We start from the raw sequence: 12,484 nt of genomic DNA, 5'->3' as shown, positions 1-12,484 counted from the left end.
GGTTTTGCTGACGCGTAAAAAGTTGAGCCGGGAAGAGGCGGAGGAATTCGTAATCGCGTCTGAGATGGCCGATAACAACGTCAGGGCAATGGGAACGGCCCCCCAGGACTCAGCCGGCGGTACGGATTTCGTCCAAGGTCGGCGGGGTAACCGGAGGCCCCCAAGACAAGAAACCAGCGGTGCGAATCGACGCGCCTGGTGCTGGAGGTGCGACGCGAACCACTCCGAGGACGACTGCCGGCACCGCAAGACCATATGCCACAGGTGCGGCACCAAGGGACATCTGGCGAGGGTGTGCAAGTGCAGTCGGCCCAGCCAGCCAGGTGCGTACGCGCTGGCGGACATCAACACCGAGGAAGAGAGTGGCGAGGAAATGCTTCACGCCCTGGTGGCTCACAGTACAGCCAACAAAGACACGACGCCGCCGATAGAGCGGGATTTGCTATGGGAAGGCAGGAAGCTGCGAATGATTCTGGATACGGGCTCCCCAGTCAGCGTAATTCCCGAGAGCGCTTTCAAAAGACACCGTAAACGGTGGCCGGCCCTGGAAACGACCCCCCTACGCTTGTCGTGCTTCCTGGGGCCGCTGCCCGTTGTCGGCAAGATCACCATGAGTGTACAGTACGGACAGACGCAGGTGCGCAGCTCGTTGATTGTGGTGAACTGCCCAGGGCCGCTGCTTTGCGGTAGGAATACGCTGCGGGCGTTTTACGACGCAGGGGCACCGCTTCTAGAAACTGGGGCACCGCTTGGGGTGAACATGGTGCAGGCCGGCGCAGAGGGGCAGGACCTACTGGAAGAATTTGGAGACGTTTTCGAAGAGAAGCTGGGGTGCTGCCAGGGCCCACCAGTAAAGCTGTACAGGAAGGAAGATGCGCGACCCCGTTTTTGTAAGGCGAGGCCGGTGCCCTACGCGGTTCGCGACAAGGTGTCGGCGGAAATCAACCGCCTGGAGAAGGACGGCGTGCTCTCGCCGGTCAGCGTGTCGGAATGGGCTACACCTGTTGTTCCGGTGGCAAAGAAAAACGGCGAGATACGACTGTGCGGGGATTTTAAGTTGACGGTAAATCCAGCTACACACCTGGAGCGATACCCCTTGCCTAAAATTGACGACATTTTTGCGGCGTTATATGGGGGGGAACTCTTCACCACGCTGGACTTACGCAACGCGTACAATCAGCTTCCTCTTGACGAAGAGGCTCGAAAGATGACTGTGCTGAACACGCACCAAGGCTTGTACTGTTACAATCGTCTGGCCTTCGGCATTGCGTCCGCACCGGCTCTTTTTCAACGGCGCATCGAGTCCCTCCTGCAAGGGCTCCCAAGGGTGCAAGTGTACTTGGATGACATCGTCATCGCAGAAAAGAAACACGACACGTCGACACTCCGGCAGGTGCTGCAGCGGCTACGGGAAAACGGCCTGAAGTTAAACCGAGCCAAGTGCCGTATCCGGGAGAAGCAAGTGTCCTTTTTGGGCCACAGAATCGATGCCCAAGGTCTTCATCCGGAGCGGACCAACCTCGAGGCAGTGACCGAAGCTCCAAGACCGACCTCGGTAAGCCAGCTCAAGTCTTTTCTTGGGTTTGTCACCTATTACGCCAAATTTTTGCCCAACTTGTCAACAACCTTGGCCCCTTTGTATAGATTATTGGCAAAAGGAGCGCAATGGCAGTGGGACGGGGATCAGGAAAGGGCTTTCCGGAAGACTAAGCAGGCTATGGCCGAAGCTAAGTTCCTGGTTCACTACAACCCCCGGCAACAGTTACGGCTAGAATGCGACGCGTCGCCAGACGGCTTGGGTGCAGTGTTGTCACATCGCATGCATGGGAAAGACTACCCCATAGCGTTCCGGTCGAGAACGCTGACGAAGGCAGAGCGTAATTATTCACAGCTCGAGTAGGAGGCGTTGGCGTTGGTTTTTGGAGTTACCAAGTTTCGAGATTATCTGTTCGGCAACCGCTTTACGCTCGTCACAGACCACAAGCCGCTGACAGCGCTGTTCCACCCTGAAAGAGCAATTCCACAAATGGCGGCGGCTAGAGTACAGCGTTGGGCGTTACTACTCGCAGCCTACCAGTACGATCTCGAGTACCGAAAAGGAAACCACAATGGGAATGCAGACGCTCTTAGTCGTCTCCCGTTGCCGGCGCAGGAGGAGGGCAGCAGTGAAGTGCTCACTGAATATGTTCTGTACACGCGGGGGTGGGACGACCAACCTATGTCCGCCCAGCAGATGGCCACCCTGACTGCGCGGGACAGCCTGCTTCGCCAAGTAAAAGCCTGGATTTACGCCGGATGGCCGTCGCACCTGCGCCCGGAGCAGCACCAGTTCCTGCCGTACTTCAGCCGCAGGTATGAACTCACAGTGAGCCACGACCTGGTTTACTGGGGGCATCGCGTAGTTCTACCGGAAGCTGCGCGAGCGTTAATGCTGACGGAACTGCATGATACCCACCCGGGAATGACTGCGATGAAGCGTCTGGCTCGCTCCCTCTATTGGTATCCTGGTCTAGACAAAGATATCGAAAAGCTGGTAAATAACTGCTCGACATGTATACAGTGTTGGACGATGCCCGCGGCACAGGTTCCTTCCAAGTGGCCGGAGACCCACCAACGGTGGTCCCGTTTGCACTTGGATTTCGCGGGGCCACTGGAAGGGTACATGGTTCTAGTACTAGTGGACTCGGAAACAAAGTGGATTGAAGCCATACTACTCAAAACAGCTTCGGCCGAGACTACAATTGGAGTGCTCCGAGAACTGTTTGCGCGTTTCGGAGTGCCACGAACAGTGGTTTCCGATAATGGGCCGCAATTTTCAAGTGCAGCGATGGCACGATTTTTACAAGGGAACCATATACGTCATTGCACCACTGCGCCCTACCACCCTCAGTCGAACGGGTTAGCCGAACGGGCAGTACGCACGATCAAGGAGGGGCTAAAGAAGAACAGGGAAGGCTCGTTGCAAGATCGTATTTCCAGGTTCTTGTGTCGTTACAGATCTACCCCTATGAAAGAGGGCAAGTCGCCAGCCGAGTTGTTGTTAGGCTTCAGGTCCAGGACAAGGCTAACCGGCTTCTTCTCGAGGGGCGAGGAAGCGCAGCACAGCGTGGTCGAGCCGCAAGCCCCGGCCACGACACCACCGCCATTTTCGCCAGGAATGCCGGTCTGGTCACGCCAGTTCCAGCCGAGGCGGAGATGGCTATCGGGGACGGTGGTCTCCAGTGAGGGTCGGCGCATGGTCACGCTACGCACACCGGACGGCCAACAGAGACGGCACCTGGACCAGCTGCGACCTCGAGACGCTTCAGGGTCCCCGGAAGGCGCTGACAAGGCACGTCGAGTCGCCGGCCGGTCGGAGGTGGGAGCAAGGCCGCCCAGCACCGACGAAAGAGAGGTCGCCACCAACGGCGATCCCGAGGTGACGCCCACAGCAGACCCGGTTCCTCTCAGGCGCTCTACGCGCCTGCGGAAGCCGCCGGACCGTTTGAACTTATAGGGGGGAGGGGATGCTGTATCGCCGTACGGCTGCGTCACCGCAACCAGGAGCGGCGCGTTCCAGCGCATGCCCGTGCCGGACATACGTCACCGGCGCGGGAGGTAAAAAGAGAGCGCTTGCCAATAAACGACGTTTTCATGTCCCGGCCACCGGCGAGTCTGGTCGACGTTTCACTTTCCACCTCCCTTAAAAAGTTAGGGGGGGGGGAAATGAAGTCACGTGACAGGACGTCACGCGACATGGTCACGTGAAGAGACACCGAGGTGTCACATTGAACCTTGGCGTTACTTGAGATAAATATTCCCTCTAAAGCTTTGGGACAGTGCATGGAAAAACGGATGCACATTTTCGGGATTCGGGAGTACCGTGAGAAAGCGATCCCTTCTTTCACAAAAATGGGTTCCCATTTTAATAAGCTAGCTTTAGCATGAATGTTTCGTATAATAATAGGTTTTTGCCTGGAGGGAAATTTAATCTTCCACCGAATACGAATAAGCATGATAGCTCTGTTTTGCTGATAGTTGTGGGAACCGAATTTCATTCGAGAATTCGTTTTTACCTTGCTGTTTGTTTTATGATCTCCTACAACCACTTTTTTTTTTTCAAATTAAAAAAAAAAATAGAGCTATATTGAAGTTCGTAGCGACGGTAAATGCCGGGATTTTCTTCGGAAAACGATGTCAGTTAACTGCGAGAGACCGTGGTATTAAAAAATAGAGATATTAATCAATCTCATTAGTCGATATAAGTTCGTAAGCGGAACACATTTTGAAAAGTGGAGTGCAGTTCCAAGCCTCACCGTCGCAACCTCTGTGCGTCTATACCGCACACGTAAATTCTGGTTTGCACAAATAAGGGACTCCTCTCATACTGATTCACAAATCTAATTAAAAGGCATCGTCGAGAGTTTTCTTTTTTTTCTGCCAGGAGACGAAGGCTCTGGAAAAATAACATCTTAAGACCCTTAGTTATATATCCGTATCACCAAAACCAAAAAAAAAAAAAAAAGAATCAAAAAGCAGCCAAGATATTTTTGCATTTTCAAGGCAAGAACAGTGGTGCAAAAACCATTTAAACCTCGCGGAAATTTCAAAGAAACAAACAACCTAAAACAGTGCCATTATAAAAAAAAAAAAAAGATATTGACAGTGGAGGCAAATTCGTAGAAACCACAGGGGTGATTTTTTTATGAATGCGATAAAATTTATCGGTGCACACACAGGCAAGTGTTCGGTTACCAGCTAAATTTAGCAGGGAAACTGAATTCGTGCATAGGACACGCTACGTTAATGTTCCGCAGAATTTAGCGGGAAATTACTGCTCGAGGCCAGTAAATACCCTTGCTGAAAACCTTGGGTTGGCTTAATGATGCTATCGCATTAAAAATAAATGCGGGTTGACAAATTTGCTAACAAAATATTTTCATTTGGTTGTCAGGAAACCGATACTCCTATTTTCGTTTTCTAAATGCCATACTTTCACGAAAATAGCGTGAACAATATTCGGATGTCCTGAACTCCACGCAAATTTTAGTTGTGCTCTGGATCGCCCAATGGGATACGCCTGCCTAGCTTTGTCCAGAACTCGAATGAGGAGCAATACTCGCTGGAGTAGACGTCGAAAAAAAGCGTTTTCCACAAGCCTGGTGGAAACGCGGGGCTCGACGCCCAGCGCGGTGGCCGATCAAATCCGCCATAGCAGAAAGCCTGACTCAGCTGCCCTGGAAAACTCAAACTTACTTTCACGCTGTGTAAAGGTCAACCTCTTACACATAACGTCTTAATTGTTACCGTGTTCGTTCCCCTTTGTCCGGACGTCCAAACAGTCATATAACACCAAGACCCCATTAGAAGCACGGAAACCCACAGTTTTCATGTTATTCGTTTTTTCCGGCTCAGTCGATTGCGAGCCATTTGGCGCGCGCGCTTCCCTGGCGCCTGGGTCACCGGTGCCAGACCTCTTTCGCACGCTAAAGAGTCGCATTACCTTCACTCCCACCAACTCTCTCTCCTCTTCTATTGTCTTTCGTCTCAAACGCGAATCATTAAAATGCAATCTAGATTTCTCTCTCTTCATTGCTCATTAGATAACCTAGATTGCTTCAAAAATGGCACCGTCAAACCCGCCCCTTCGTAGCTCTTCCTTGTTATTCAAAACAAGCCCGTAGACCTAAAAAAAAAGTCTAAAATAAAAAAAATATAAAAGTACGAGAGGCAGGAGAACGAATACGATGAGCCTAACTACAAGCTGTCTTTCCCTCATAGCGGCCTCATGCAGATATAGTGTTACGCCGCCTAGTTTTTTCTTCAATCGAGATGCGGACGATGAAGATTGCGACGGCTCACCTGTTTCTCCTGCTGACGGGGCCGCTGTGGCTGGTGTGTGCCAGGGTGCCGCTGTTGATACTGTGCGCTCAAATCCTCGGACTCTTGGTTCTGGTCACGCACATCAGCTACTGGGCGGTCTGGATTCTACGGCGGCAGGTGTTCGTCAAGCTCGTCAGTGGGGACGGCAAAGCTGTGCTGATCACAGGCAAGGCTCAAAGAACCCCCGAGCGCTGCTGTGCCAAGGGTGTCTGAAAGTTGATGAAAACGGATTCTCCTCTTCCCCGTAACGTTTGAAACTAGTTATCGCAGCAAGATATAATGGGTCGAGTGGAAGGTTATTCTGTTCAGGCGCGTAGTAATATATAAGACTGCGCTGAAGCAGCTGTTTTTCAGGGAAAACTTACCGCTCAATAATGAATGAGAGCCCTATTAAAATTCTATAACAGGGTTCTATTTCATTTCTCACCATGGAATTATTCATCTTTACACGACGCAAAATCACCCGGAAAATCTACTGACCGAGTGCGCAGACGAGCGGCCTCTGAAGGCACGCCCACGGATGGATCCTACTGGAGGAATATTCAAGGCTGTGTCATTGATTGGAGGGATATTGAGATTAGTGTTATAGTGAAGAGGAATATTAATGAATGTGTCATTTACCGCAGGATTATTTAGAGCTTTTTAGCTACCTGATGAATACTCAAAGCCCCATCGTTTAATGGTGGACTATTGAAAGCCTTGCCACACACTGGAGGAATATTTGGAACTATACAATTTATTGGGGGGATATTTAGAGCTGTGAGATTTACCAAAGGAATAATCATAGCCGTGTCATTTAATAAAAAAAAATACTTATAGCTGGGGTCATTATCTGGAGGGTTATTCAGTGCCGTGGCGTTGACTGGTAGAATAATATAATATGCCATTTACTTGCTGAATAAACAAAAATTTGCCGTTTAAAACAAAACTTGAGATCTGTTACTTAGTGGGCGTATATTTAATGTCTGCCATGTACTTTACAAATAATGAACGCTGCGTCGAAATTCTTCGCCAAATAACTTAAGGGACGCATATTAAAATCTTTCGTTTTCTAGAATCATATTCATAGGCCTGCCATTTACCGAAGAAATTGAAAACTGTGTCATAATTTTTATAGAATAACAAACCACATTTGTGTATTTTTTTTTTGTGAGGTATATCCAAAGCTGCTTGTTTTTCAAAAGAATATTCAGCGCCATATGATTCTAGAAATATCTTAGCGGAACATTTACGTCGCAAGACTGATATCAGCGATCGCGAAACGCGCTTCTCTTTTAAAATTGACCTCTCGAAATAAAGTCATATATCGTAATCGCTCCTAAATGACTATTAGCCTCGCGTCGTGAACAATGCGGAATTTTTTCTCTGAAAATTAGTTTATGCTTTGCGTGCTCTAGGGACTTAACGTTATTATATATCAGCCGTAGAAAAACTTAAAGACACTGCTCTTCTTTGTGCTTCGAAGTATCAATATTGATGATCCTTTAAGTCTTGGGTCTTAACTAGAAACGTCTTTGGCGAGGTAAATATAGGGCTATTATATTTTTGGAAAATGTTTTTGTTACATACGTTTCCTACCCTGGTACCTACAAAAAAGAAAAAAAAAACACTTTTTCCTTCGGAGATTTGGAATCCTGCGCTCTCAGAAAAAAAAAAAAAGGTATATTCTTGTACCTTCTGTCCAATATACGACACCTTAAAAATCCAGTTCGGCGTTCAGCGCGCTGATGTGGAACCGACGGTACCAACTTTCACGAGCGGCTTGATAGCCGAGTTGTACAACTTATTAAAATAGCTAATGTGCGTGTTACTGACTACAAAAAAGTAATCGGGGTTTTCTTGGCCACACTAAAAAACTTCAGTTTTCTTTTTTTTTCTGTAGTCTTTGATACGTATTTTAGCTGTTTCATGAGGTATATATCCCCGTTCTCAAGCCCCTCGTGAAGTTGGGGCTGTCTGTTCAACGTCCCTGCGCTATACGTCGAACAGAAGTTTTGGGATGTCGTGTATGGGACAAGGGGTGTGACGTCTACACCCCATTTTTTTTCTTGAGAGTGTGTGAGTTGACAGCACGGGGGAAGCTGCAGGCACGATATTGCGTCTGTAAGTTTACATAACTGAATAACCCTTCGCTCTAGGAACTCACGATTCAAGGCATGTTGTGCACGCCAACTCCGCGCTTGCAGTCTTCCCCACTCTTTTAGCTTAAACCTGAACAGGTTAGACACCTCATGCCAAAACCCGGAGCCCGTTTTACGTGAAAGGGTGCGCATACGGAAGTGAAACTTTCCCTTCCGATTTCAGGTTATATCCCTGCTTCCTCCTATAATTCAAGGTCGAACCGCATCTTTCGCAAACGTCGCACTTCCCGGTTCTTTCGCTAGTGGTCCGCGTGTAAGTGCTTCCACCCTTAACTTGCTTATATGACGCAAACAGAAAATAACCATTCTCTCGAGAGTCAACAAGGCGTACGTTGCCAAGATAATTGCGAGGGAAGGACGCAGGATAGACAGTGAGGTATAAACGCTCCTTAATATTCCTTTGGGACAGATCTCCTACACGTACAGGTCCCCTTCAAAGTAAAACGGAGCGCCGGATCGGCGACCGAACTGCATCGCCGCGCTATCTAGCAGCGCCGGCTGGAACTGATAGGCTACATCTTCGCATGAGGGCGTGCCTTCCGCTGGGGCCTCCGTTTTCTTTTTCCCACCCACAGGTTATCGGTGGTTTGAGCGGCGCAACGCTCTTCCTAAAATCGACGCCTGACAGCACAAGGAGCGGTGCTCATCGACAACACTCGCCCCTCTCTCCTACTTGCCTTCAGTGTTATCTCACCGCATTAGCCCGAGCCGAACACCTAGCGGTGTTTATCGAAACAGCGTTTGGCAGCTCGAGACGCCGATAATGCGAGGATCAAACAAGAAAGGCGGAGGACACAGCGAACGGCACGCACGCATGCGCAGACGGCACCTATCAGGTGCAGCCGGCGCTGCTAGATAGCGCGGCGGTGCAGTTCGGTTGCCGCTCCGGCGCTCCGTTTTACTTTGACGGGACCTGTACTCTCTTAATCTGGGGCCACCTAGGGAGCCACCTAAAGCCGTGACAAATGACATCCAACTTGTCACGGCAAATTTTAAGGCCACCTAAACTTGCCAGCCTGTTTTCCATCCCTTTTAGAGCCCAGCCCTTAGGGGCCCTTTTCCGTCTTGAGCGGCGTTGGCGTAACCGCGAGGTCATGTGACACCGAAGGTCACGTGACCATATGACCCCCGCCGAGGTCACGTGAGCCCCCAGGTCACGTGCCGCCCCCGCCTGAGGTCACATGACCCCATCCCCCAGGGTCACGTGACGCCTCCCCAGGGTCAGGTGGCCCCACTTTTCGAGGTCACGTGATCCCTCCCCCAAGGGACACGTGACTGCCCCCACGGTCACGTGACCCCCCTGCCCCCCGGAGGAGATTGAAGAATGAGGGGAGGAGGAGTAGAAGGAGGAAGAGGAAGGGTCTACTCTCCCCTCAACACCCTTCCCTCCTCCTCCTCAAGAGCTGCGCTCTAATTCGGCGTTACACGGAGTTGTAAACGGTTTTGACTTTTTTAAGTGGCCCCAAAATTTGCCGTGACAAGTTGGATCTTGCCGGCCCGTTTTTTAGCTGGCCCGTCTTCTAGGTGGCGCGTTTTCTGCTGGTCATAAAAATGTCCCGTCGTCCACTCCCCGTAGAGTATCTCGGAGTATCCAGGACGGTGATCCACGAAGAAAGTCAGGGGATTGAGCAGTACAGGAAATTTATACCGTAAAAATAAAGCTATAAGGTGGCACTGAGCCTGACATTTTCTTGTGAGACGTCATGCACATAGTCACGTCGCAACTTTATTTTTGAGTCGCAAAATATATTGGAAAAACATTGCCAAGCTCAATTTGTATACTTTAGAAATTAACTTCCCGAGTGCTCTAGAGGAAAGTAAATATACAGGAATTGTTTCAAGGGCAAGGCCGATGGTTTCTAAACATTTAAAAGAACAGTAGGTCCGCACGTAAACAATCCGTTTATTTGTTTAAATTGGATGCACAGCTGAAGATACAGGTGGTGCTTTGTTGTAAAACAGACCACATTCAAACGATAAAATAGAAAAGCATATGAAAACTTGTGTCACTTGCTGAAACATTGGTGGAAGCATGGTCGTCGCTTTCACTTGACACACTTGGCGAACTAGGACCCGTCGCAGTGGAAGTTGCGCTATCCGAGCCAAGTGTGTTGCACTCAGCCGGAGCTTCGTGCCACAAGACGGGTCTCTGCGGCACGTCCAAAGGCATGATGCTGCTGCGATTAAGAATTATCATCATTTTATTATAAGAGAATAAGGGAGGGAGAACATGTGTTGTATAATAAATACGTTCTAAAATTTATCAAACATCTGTTTTCTTAGAAAGTAGCTTGCTGGACGTTAGATTCAATTCAGATGCCGAGTCATCGGCCACAAACATGGCCGCTAACATAACGTTTATTTATATGTTCTACGGAAAAACAAAAGAAAGCAAAAGAAATTCGCCAATTAGAACCGCGTTTCCTTCCGGCGGCCATGCCTGTTTGTAGTTACTCGACATTAAAAAGTGGTCTGACGTCATATGGATAGACCCCATAGCTTTGGTTGCAGTTTGAAGAGTGGAAACAAAACAGTAAATTTTGACTCCACCAGGCAGAAGAGCTGAGGCTGTCCGTTTGCCAGGATCTACAGGTCCATGGCTATATCATACAGGCTGCGTCATGAAACGCCGGCTAAATCGTTGCTCAAAAACTACACGTTGCACATAAAAAGCTAATTTTGTTTAATACGAAAATTCATAAAGTTTGACGTTCAAATAAATACGGTGTCAAAAAGTATGAATAATTAACTTTGTGTAATAACTAAATTTAAAAGTATGGTCAGGTCAGGGTAAGGACCTTGCTAAACTACGTCAAATATTGTAAAACATATTGTTTGACATTTTTTTTCAAAGATATTGTTTAATGCATACATCTCTTAAATTCAGTTAGCCTTAAAAAAGCTTATAAACTTATTCACACAAAAAGAACGTATTGGCCGACGTCGACGGTCGCGTGAGCAAACGAGCGCACACGCAGAAGGGCAAACTTAGTGTATACGCCTCGCAAGTGGGCTCATTTTCGTCTTCTGCGCATGAGAAAGGAAGTAGCGGTGACGTCAGAACGCCGAGCCCTGATTGGCTGATCCCGACCCCCTATCTCAGCGTCGTCTGCTCCTTTGCATCGTCGTCTGCTCGCAACGTCGTCTGCGTCTGTCTTACGTTTACTGCGGCTTTCGTAAGTCGAGCGAGCTCGACTTCGCCTTTCAGAGAGGGCAGACGAAATAACTCGAGCGGTACGTTGTTTTTGTCTAACAACTAGCAGACGCGCATCAAGGAGGGAAGTCAAAGGACTCACTGGCGAGGTGTCCCGAGGCGCCGAGGTTTGTTTGCTTAGAACCGAGACTGAGCCTGTTAGTGTCCGCAAGTTCCCTCCCAAATACTTTTTCCCTCCATTCGTGTGCGGCGAGACCCCTCACTCTTTAACGGCGTCGGCGGGTTGGCGTAGTTAACGTCGTCTGCTTTACGTCTGCGTGTCAAAGCGATGGCTGCTTTACCTTTCCTGCGTCTATCGGAGATTCACCGCTTTTTCATCGGCGCGAGTCACCGTTGCCTCGGGAATCAAGGAGATAACAAGAGGAATAAATTGACCTCTTAATCTAAAATTGAGGTCAGCGATCAAAGTATAATACGGGAAGGGTTCACAAGGGTCGCGCGGGCATATTCCATTCAGCACGCCAGCCGGTCGTGGGCAGGCGGTCGCCGAGTCGCGGAGTGCCTGGTAGGCCTAACTGCCGTGCTCGCTTGGTCGCGTTCGGTGGAATCGTGGCCGTTGGAGCTTTTCCCGAGTGTTTGTGGATCCAGTGTTTTTGTTGGTCGTAGTCTGTTTCAACTACTTTTTACTTTTTTCTTGCTGCTTGAAGTCGGGACGCGTGAGGAGCGCACGTAAAAAAATAAACGTCCGTGGGTCGTCGCGACCGCGACGCTGTCGGCCATGCTGATTTGATCGTAAGAAGTGCGTAAGACAGCTTCGGAGCTGTCGTAGGATTTCGTCGTAACCTGCGCAAAAGTTACGAACATTTCGTTTCGTGAATACAAATTTGTTCTTAAGTTTTGTCTTACGCACATTTTTGGCGTAAGGTCGTTTCGTGAATCTGGTCTCTGCACTTCCGAAAGTCGCAAGAACGGTAAGACAGACGCAGACGACGTTGCGAGCAGACGACGTTGCAAAGGAGCAGACGACGCTCTGATAGGGGGTCGCGATCAGCCAATCAGGGCTCGGCGTTCTGACGTCACCGCTACCCCCTGCGCAAAAAGCAGACGAAATTGCTCTCCGCATTCTAGATGTTACATTCATGATCAATCTTACTATAAACGTTCCTTGTGTGGCCGACCTCCTTTGCTCAACGCCATCGTCGACGCCGGCCAAGACGAGCGACTATATTCCTCGGACGGGAAGCTGATGAGTGCGCCCTATACGCCGTGGTCTATCGGCAGTCCCTTCGGCAAGAGTAATGTACCCCCCCCTCCCCCCCTCCCCCCC

The 12,484-nt window shown here is 49.5% G+C and overlaps 2 protein-coding genes across 2 annotated transcripts in view; both read left to right on the top strand.

Annotated features, from left to right (window-relative positions):
* Nucleotides 1–311: 311 nt before the first annotated feature.
* On the top strand, nucleotides 312–913 carry LOC115331821 (the record flags this gene model as incomplete). Its single annotated transcript, XM_029994076.2, has 1 exon — nucleotides 312–913. A coding segment is annotated over exon 1 (540 nt), but the record flags the coding sequence as incomplete, so codon positions are not given.
* Nucleotides 914–5,811: 4,898 nt separating this feature from the next.
* The window catches only part of LOC115313313 (D-beta-hydroxybutyrate dehydrogenase, mitochondrial-like), a 33,790-nt gene continuing 27,117 nt past the window's right edge, over nucleotides 5,812–12,484 (top strand). Inside the window, exon 1 of the mRNA XM_042287754.1 lies at nucleotides 5,812–6,028. Coding sequence (XP_042143688.1) covers nucleotides 5,812–6,028 — 217 coding nt within the window. The remainder of the gene's footprint in view (nucleotides 6,029–12,484) is intronic.

This window comes from Ixodes scapularis, unplaced genomic scaffold (genome assembly GCF_016920785.2).
Source record: "Ixodes scapularis isolate PalLabHiFi unplaced genomic scaffold, ASM1692078v2 ptg000292l_1__unscaffolded, whole genome shotgun sequence".
Classification (NCBI taxonomy): domain Eukaryota; kingdom Metazoa; phylum Arthropoda; class Arachnida; order Ixodida; family Ixodidae; genus Ixodes; species Ixodes scapularis.
This window is presented reverse-complemented; position numbering and strand designations above follow the sequence as displayed.